This window comes from Callionymus lyra, chromosome 13 (genome assembly GCF_982586985.1).
Source record: "Callionymus lyra chromosome 13, fCalLyr1.hap1.1, whole genome shotgun sequence".
NCBI lineage: Eukaryota > Metazoa > Chordata > Actinopteri > Syngnathiformes > Callionymidae > Callionymus > Callionymus lyra.
This window is the reverse complement of record NC_141830.1, coordinates 20,111,399-20,120,364: the sequence shown is the minus strand read 5'-3', so window position 1 is coordinate 20,120,364 and position 8,966 is coordinate 20,111,399. Positions and strand designations below refer to the sequence as shown.

At 41.8% G+C, this 8,966-nt stretch overlaps 1 protein-coding gene across 1 annotated transcript; it reads left to right on the top strand.

Moving 5' to 3' along the window:
* The first annotated feature begins 306 nt into the window (after window positions 1–306).
* Window positions 307–7,703, top strand: gnl1 (G protein nucleolar 1). Its single transcript, XM_087806162.1, has 13 exons — window positions 307–396; window positions 520–663; window positions 1,707–1,851; window positions 2,036–2,172; window positions 2,243–2,394; window positions 2,510–2,581; window positions 3,963–4,155; window positions 4,871–4,969; window positions 5,032–5,214; window positions 5,288–5,466; window positions 5,533–5,716; window positions 6,103–6,243; window positions 6,307–7,703. Exons 2-13 carry the CDS (start codon window positions 591–593, stop codon window positions 6,570–6,572), a joined length of 1,824 nt encoding a protein of 607 aa, XP_087662288.1. The 5' UTR covers window positions 307–396; window positions 520–590; the 3' UTR covers window positions 6,573–7,703.
* The last annotated feature ends 1,263 nt before the right edge of the window (window positions 7,704–8,966 follow it).

Genomic DNA, 8,966 nt, shown 5'->3' with positions numbered 1-8,966 from the left:
GTTCAAAACAATGGGCTGTACCATCTATTGGGAGAGAAAGTTCAAGTCAACCCAGTCAATGTAGCTTGACACAGTTCAGGTAGTCACTCTCCAAAAAACGGCCTGGCGAGTTTTAAAAAAGCATTTAAAAACATTTAGGTGAAAAAAACCAAACTTGTTTGTCCTTTTTTTGTTGAACGTTTTAAAGTGTGCGTAATGGTTTCGTCTGGATTCTCTGCAGTCCCGCAGTGAGGTAGCAGTGGGAAGTTCGACTCTTATTGGTGACTAATTAAATATGTCGTCATGAAAATAGATGTCACGTAATATGTCACGTGACATCTATTTTCATGATGACATACAACTTTATCATACACGATGGTTTCAAAATAATTGCCTGGTTTAAACTAACCACGTAAGGTAAGTATCGTTTCCATTTTATCTGGCGTTTCAAAGAATCAGTTCGTCCAATGACGACACATGGCCAGGATGTGTCGTCATTGAGAAAGTGAAGGCAGTCGAGAAACTTCATCTTCTCAATAGTGAATAACATTCACACGCCGACGGGACGAGCGACCATTGCCTGTGTCGACACACAGTCTCGCCATTTAAAGATGCCCCGGAAGAAGCCATTCAGCAACAAACAGAAGAAGAAGCAGCTGCAATTCAACCGAGAGAGGAAGAGAGGTGAACCGTTAGCGCTAACGTGTTAGCTTTAGCTTGATGTTCCGAGCAGGCGCTTGTGAGTTAAAGTAAACTGTGCTTTACATGTTTGACTTAAACATTAAAAAAAAAACTAATAGCTATTCACAAGAATTACATCTTCTTTAGTTCGCCTGCGTCACTTCACGTTACATACCATATGCGTGACCAAACTTGTGTAAACAGTTAAACTGATTTGATGTTACAACTAGAAATGTTATTGTTATTGTACAAATATGTACCTTGTATGTCTAAAAATAGTACTCTCTCGACAGAATACTTGAGAATCAAAGGTGTAAATGTTAATCCTAAAAAAAAGGATAATTCTAGAATTTTAAAGGACAAAACAGATTAATTTAAATATGTGCTGTATTAACTGGACTGGGACATATTTTTGTTTGTTTGCAATACCGTTGAGCCTTGTTGTCAAACCAAACCCTATTCAATCTTTTTACTACCATTTTTTTTTTTAAATGTGCTTCATAACCTCATGAACCTGAAGAACAACCAAGTGCCATTGCTGTGAAGTGACAACGTTTAAGGTTAAGGTAGAACTGTATTGAACCCTCAGGAGGTCTCCTTTGGAAATTGTTTTTTTTCTCCAAATTATCCACAGCAAATACAGCAATTTTTCATTAAAAAATAATCAAAATAAAATAAGAACAAGAAAAAAGAGAAATAAAGAGAAAGCACAAGATGATACAGTCTAAGTCTAAAGATAAATAACATATTTAGTGGTAAAGACTGAGCTTATAAAGACAATCCTATGACATTGTTCACGGAAAGTTGTTTTTCCAAAAGGATAAGACATATGCGGCGATTCTGGAAAATGTCCTTAAGATCATTTTATTAAAATTAGAGAGATTTTCACAGTCACTCAGATAACTGGCAGCGGTAAATAGCCCCTTAAGAGTCCATTAAAGGAAACTTTTAAGTGTTTTAACAACTGCAGTAAGTCTGGTTTGTCATATACATTTTTGAAATCCAATATAAAAAGGTAACATTCTTCCCATTACATCTATGCCCAGGTGAACCCGGTTCTGGTCCAAGCAGCCGCAATGCAAGCGTTGAGCGTGGAGATCGCCAGTCGGACACATCCGACAGCGAGACTACAGATTTTAGGAGAATAAATCAACAACCCTCCAGCAAAGACACACGATATGATCCCAACAGGTAAATGAACAACATGGTAATACTTAAAACGGGGCTATATAAGAAGGGTTTCTACATTCAAGTTCATTAAATTTGATTGTAAAGTTTGATGGATGTTAAATGAACGACTCAAAGCACCAACGGCTACATATAATAGAGGGACCTAATCCTCCCAAGGAAGCTCACTTGCTCATTTTCTTCTTAGGTTCCGATTGCACTTTGAAAAAGAGAGTAAAGAAGATGTTGAGAAGAGGAAGAAAATTGCCAGAGAGAAGATACTGGAGCCAGTTCCGGACAAAGAAATGGAGATTAGCATCATTGACGTCTATCCAACAGGAAAAGGTTGGCCAGTTGTCCAAATGTTGGCATTTACTAGGAAATACAGACCCAAAACATTTTTTTTGTTCACCAGGTCTCAGTTTTCCTCGACGGCCTCCATGGAATTATGAGATGACGCGTGAAAACCTGTTGAAGAAAGAGGAGAAGTCGTTTAGAGATTTCCTGGAAGACCTGCACTCCCGCAACCCTCACGGAGCTTTAAGTCATTTTGAACACAACCTGGAGGTGAGTGTCCGGATGTCACGAAACATGCACAAAACATTTGAAAGAAGAGCGGGAAAAGTGTTCAAGTTGGATCTCTGCACCTTTTTACATTCTCCTCTTTAATGTCGTTTTTCAGACCTGGAGACAACTCTGGAGAGTGCTAGAAATGTCTGACATCGTCCTGCTCATTGTAGACATCCGGCATCCAGTAGGTGATTTATTTTTTTTATGTTTTGAGTGGATCATGTCTGCATGACGAATGTGGATAAACAATCCTCTGACTGCAATAATAGAAAGTTTACATTATAGTATAATTTATGACATGGTGAGGCCATAGTGCTGTCAGTTTCATAATAAAGCAAAGTTTGCTGAACAATTTATTTGGTGTAATAATGGCTTTATTATTATTTGTAGGGAAGCTTTTACCACGGTTACTATTACAAATATGTGGGATTGAGACTATTTTTTCCCCTCTCTTGTGTAGTAAAGAGCTTCGTCTAGATAAAGCTAAAGGATTCTGTGACATAAATCATTATTTTCTTAAAAATCGATCATATTACAGGAAATCAGAAAATGTATCGGTGATCCCAAAATGTTACATTTTATTTCTTTGAGAAATGTTATTTTTATAGTGTCACTGGTATGAGTTTTTCTGATGTGTAAAAAACATTGTTTTTGTTACTTTCCTGCTACAGTTACGCATTGTTTAAACCGTTAATCCGACTCATTGTTTTCTCAAGAAAGAAAGCCGTGAGCCTTGAACCGCCGAGGCCTACAATACACTTGAGGAGCACATGTTGTTTGCATAGTCGTATCCAAAGAAGTTGCTTCGCTAGTTTTCCTGAAACCTGGCTCCGACACAAACATGGCAGATCGTGATGTGTCATGTGCTTCAAGGTCTTATTCACAGCCTAACATTGATGTTGAGAATGAAAACAAAGTTGTGGAGCTAAGTCCTTTGTGCACTTTCCAAAATTGCTTCTTAACAAACAGTTGCTAGTTAACTACACGAGTTAAGCACCAGAAGAGGGCACTGCGGGACCTCTTTGTTCATTTAGGGTCGGGCAACCAAAATAAGTGAACCACACTCTAGATTAGAATTTGAAAACCTTGCCTTATCATAGTTCACTGTCTGCTGTTTCACTGATTAAAATAAAATAAATGTTTTGCTCACGGTGTTGCATTTTTAATTATGTGGTAGTCGGCTGCAGGCAGAAACGACAAAGTTCCTTGACTTTGTTTACTCTGTTACAAATTGATCATTTATTTAAACAGCAGATGAGTTTCAGCACAGAATCTTTAATGCCGCCAAAACTGTTAACTACTGTGATGCCTTTACTGTGTTCTGGTCATCGTTACTGAGCTACTGGAACCTCATGTGCCACAAGTTTGCATGTTCAAATAATTGTTGTCTATCTTATCCAGTAAAAAATTAAATGGTCATTACTTCGCGCATTTCGTTAAATGCAGGTACATCAGAACCCCAGCAATATACAAGGGACCACTTTGTTTCAACTCAATGCTTTTAAGTGAAATGGTTGTTTTTCTCCTGAGTGTAATTCTAATTGTCATGTCGTGACTTTCAACAGGCGCTTCAGTTCCCACCAGACGTGTACAAGTACATCACCGGTGACCTGAAGAAGCACATGATCCTGGTGTTGAACAAAGCGGATCTCTGTCCTCCATCGCTGGTGTTGGCATGGAAACACTACATGACCTCACAGTTCCCCGACCTCTACATCGTCTGCTTCACTTCACACCGGGGTCAGGCCTACAGCACAGGTGAGAAGGAAGTGTTTGCATCAGCTTTAATGTCTGAAAAGGTTGCAGCAGCATTCAATTCAATTTTATTTAAAGTGTCTTATCATAACAAAGTTATCTCAAGACACTTTACAGTTGAAGTAAGACTCATTGTTGACGGCCTCCTGCTGTGACCAGCTGGAAGGAAGAATGGGGGGGTAGACAGTTGGATAAGGAGAAGAGTGAGGGAGGATACAGTGAGAGAAAAGAAGAGAGTATGGGAGAGTCCATGGAGGTGCTGGAGAGAACTCGGGATCTGATAACGTGGTGGAAATCCTGGATCAGCAGCAGCTCTGGGGGTGTAGCCCTGGGGCCCTGGGAGATAAATAAAAAGGTGTTTAAACTGCACAGGTGATGAATGTAATGCAGAAAAGAAGGATATACAGATCTCAGTGTCTAAAACTCCTCCAGCATTCTCAGCCTATAGCAGCTAAGATAAACAGTTAAGTTATTTATAGGGTTCCACAACAAAGGGGCTTGAAAACTTGAAAAGGCCCTGGCTCCAAATCTACATTTAGAGATTTGTGGTATAACTACTAGATCTGAGTTTAAGGATCGTAAGGTCCTAGAGGGTTGGTAAGTTTGGATTAGATTTTTAATGTATGTTGGTGCATTAACAGACTTAAAGTATCTACCTGTACGATAGCGCTATTTAAGTGTGAATCATTCTTCCAATTGTATTCATTTCCTCTCTTAGTGCTCCAGAAGAAGAGGATGAGGAAGAAGGCCAACTGGTGTAGCGCTGGAGGGCGTGTCGACATCTTGAACGCCTGTCAGGCCATCACTGCAGGAAGAGGTCCGTCATTTATAGTTCAAGTGTTTTTAAACGATTTTAATCCTGCTCTGGTGTGTCCACAGTGGATCTATCCAGCTGGGAGCAGAAAATCCAAAGAGATTCTGTGGCTCAGCAGTTGGACGACATGTGGCAGGAGGAAAGTGGCGAGTCGGTGATGATGGAGCATCAAAGTGACGCCTCCATGGAGATGAGCAATCCTTCGGGGGAGCTCTACAAAAATGGCGTCCTCACTCTCGGCTGCATCGGTAAAACCATTGCCTTTGTTAGTTCGCCAGCATAGACATGTAAAGTGTAACGTCTGAAACATCTTCTTTTCAGGTTTTCCAAATGTAGGCAAGTCTTCTGTAATCAACAGTTTAGTCGGAAGGAAAGTGGTGAGTGTGTCTCGGACTCCGGGTCACACCAAGTACTTCCAGACATACTACCTCACCCCCACGGTCAAACTGTGCGACTGCCCCGGACTGGTCTTTCCCTCGCGAGTCGTCAAACAGTTACAAGTAAGAATGATGCATTCAAGGCTCTTTGGTTAAACGACTGATGTCTTTTCTTCTGGCTGGCTCCAGATTCTGGCCGGATTATATCCCGTGGCTCAAGTGCAGGAGCCGTACAGCTCCGTGGGTTACCTGTGTCAGAGAACCTCCTTCATCTCCGTGCTCAAACTCAAACACCCCAGTTTGGCCGAACTCCCTCCAGACAAGCGGGGGACTGCAGTAGAGCCGGGGTGGACGGCCTGGGACGTCTGCGAGGGTGAGCGAAGGTCTCGGTTTGAAACCAGCCATTCTCCGATTAATTATAATGACAAACTCATTCTTAATTCCATGTTGAATAATCCACCTCGAAGGCGTGTCCTCTTCAGCTCGCTCCATTTGCACTTTGGTTATTTCTATTCGTTCATTTTGGACATTTTTTTGTCAATAATTTGTGAAGCAATTTCCTACAAACGCTCTCACATTTGATTAGAGAAAGTATGTGCTCATTTCTTTGTTGTAAAAGCCAGAAAAAGTGTCGTCACACATGTATCGTGATGCGTATTGAATCAACAGATTCTTGCAATCAATGTAGCAGCTCCATTATAGGATGTATACAACGCTTAAGTATATAGAGTGTCTTCATCTTCCTGTCCTCTCTCTCAGCCTGGGCAGAGAGAAGAGGTTATAAAACGGCGAAAGCCGCCCGTAACGACGTCTACAGAGCAGCCAACAGCCTCCTGAGGTTAGCCATCGATGGGCGACTGTGCGTCTGCTTGCGTCCTCCAGGATACACCTGCCTGAGAGGTGAGACGACCACGTCTGCTGAGGTCGATGGTGACGTTAACCTCCTCTATGTGGTTTCTACAGAGACCTGGGAGAACCACCCGGACCTGCCGGAGATCATGGGCCTGCAGGGCCGACTCGCCGAGGACGACGTGTCCAAGAACAGGGATGACGACGAGGATGACGGCGAGTCGAGCACAGAACCGGAGGAGGAGCAGGACCGCGACGCTGACGACGACGACGACGAGGAGGATGAAGACGCGTTTGGGGATCGAAGGCAGAAGAAGGATAAGCCAGTGGGAATAACTAGAAACGCATTCGACGTTTTACGAGAACTGGAATGCGACTGATGACCCTTCCTTTACCCTCTCTCACCATTCCGCCTTCCATGTAAGCATTTTGACATCTCTATGGTTTGATTATGTTCTTTTACGTTTGAACTTCTGACATCCCTGAAGACCTGCTCGTCTCCTCGCCTCTTTTTTTCAAGCTCGATCTGCTCCTCAAATGAGTTCCTAGTGATGTTTTCTCAGAAGAAATGAGCGTAAAACGAGCGACTCTTCATTATTTAACTTTGCTCATGAGGTCCAGGACGTCATTCCTGAGCGAGGAGATGAAACGGTACTTAAGGAGTTCACGTGAGTCGATTCAAAGACCTTCGCTGGAGAAGAAACAAGCTTCGGTCCAATCATGAATCTAATCGACGCGATCTGTAGAGGGATCATGCAGGTGAAGCAGGTCAGACAGTTTGCATGTAAAGTTTATTTAGTCAGAATCAGAAACGACCGTATCATGTTTGCATTTTAAATCTAGGAGGTTATCAAATACATTCAACGACATGTTCTTGAATATTGAAAAATAACCACGACACAATTGTTCAGATTTAGCCTATTATTTTTATTGAAAACCCAGATTATAGTTACAAGCCCATTCTTCCTGTGCCAGCTGAACTTGCCATATAGCTAAAACATTAAATAATAGACCAAAGATGCACTCGATCAAATAACAAACATGACTTTAAATACTGTCATTATGACCTCCTGAAGTGTGACATGATTAGTCTGCGAGCAGTGAAGCCTGTTCATGTGCTTTTGGGGAAGAAGTAGTTGATTTATTTTTAAGGTGTTCAACTGTTAGAAACATCTAGTGATTGATTTAAAAAAAAAAACGTTGAGCATATACGACCCTGAGTTGGTGAAAGACGCTGTGAGTGTTTGAATCCTGCATTAAGGCGCTTTAGCTTCGCCGGAATCCAAGGTGCTGTCGGAGTGTTGCCGTCTTCCTGTGGCTGCTGGAGATACGTTTGCCCTTGTGATGCTGTGGACGACCATCTACGATGAATTACAATCTAATTCTAAAGATCTGTGTTATTTGAGCAGAGACAACCATTTTTAACAGCATGGTCATTTTCATTAGTTTGTTCAGCTCTTTGTTTGACATAATTCAAGTCAGTATTTCTGAATAAATAATTTTCCTGATTACATCGGTCTCTCTTTTCTTTTTAATTGAGGGCACAATCGTTTCATTTGAGTTGCAATGATGGATAAAATGGATTTCTTTCTGCCCCGCTAAAGACTTGTCATGAAAGAAGCTTCCATTATGGAGCAAATGTACGTGAAGAAAACCAAAGTACCCCCAAAGAAACTCACCAGCACATGTGAAACAATATTTCACACGCCGCGTGGATTTCCCACACTATTGCTTTTCCTTTGTGCCACTTTGTACGTTTAATAAAACGTAGGGAGTTTCCACTCTCCAGACGAGGCGACGAGGGAGTCGTCACAGATTCAATGAAATGTAAAGCACATGGATTGAATTATCACCTCCAGGGAAAGTCGACACTCTGATGTCCACGCTCATCTGTTGGACGTTTTCAGTGCCTACGCAAGGGATACTGTGGCACCCAGGAATTTGGGGTGAACATTGGAGTTGTGACAGTGTTTTATTTATGCTCCTGACTCTTAATAGAATCCTGGATCAGTGAGAGAAGTTGACGTGATGTTAGTCATGGTTCGAAGGTGTGACTGCTCTATTTGACCGTAAAGTCACAATTATAAAGTTAAATAAAAGACGCTTTGATGAATATTGATCATAGCATTTAGTGAAAAGGTAAGAAATTAGGTCTGCCAAGGTTTTTTTAATTTAATTAAAATAAAAATACTGTTTTTCAATGCCATTGTTCAAGAGACAGCTGTGACAATGCTGCCTCCTGGTGTTCGACAAAGCTCATTGCAACCGATTTCAAATTCTCAAAAAACTCAAATTCTAAAGATACATATAAAGTTATTAAGTTGGTATAAGATATGTCAGAGGTTGAATGTAAGATTATTCACACACACCAATGCAACATTTCGATTGCCGCACCTGAAGGCGGAAAGATAAACAGCACTGCCGTGACCTTTTGACCTTCACGCCAATAACCACGTCCAGATTTACGCCCCAATGACAGCGTATGTTTCTGAGGGGAAAATTGAATTTCAGCGTGTGAAAGCATCTCAGTCACGCTGTCGTTGCAGCTTGAAGTCTCTCTCTCACACACACACACACACACACACACGATGACGTCAACCCCTCGCCCACCACTGCCACACTTTGAACATATGACCTCGGGCCAAACACGTGAGAGCCCCTCACGACCCCGGAGTCCCAGGTGAGGTGAAGAGAGAAAAAGTCATTAGTTTGCCGTGTGTGTGCTCCCATGAGGGCCACAAAACACACCTGCTGAGGCGTCGTGTGTGCGTCGT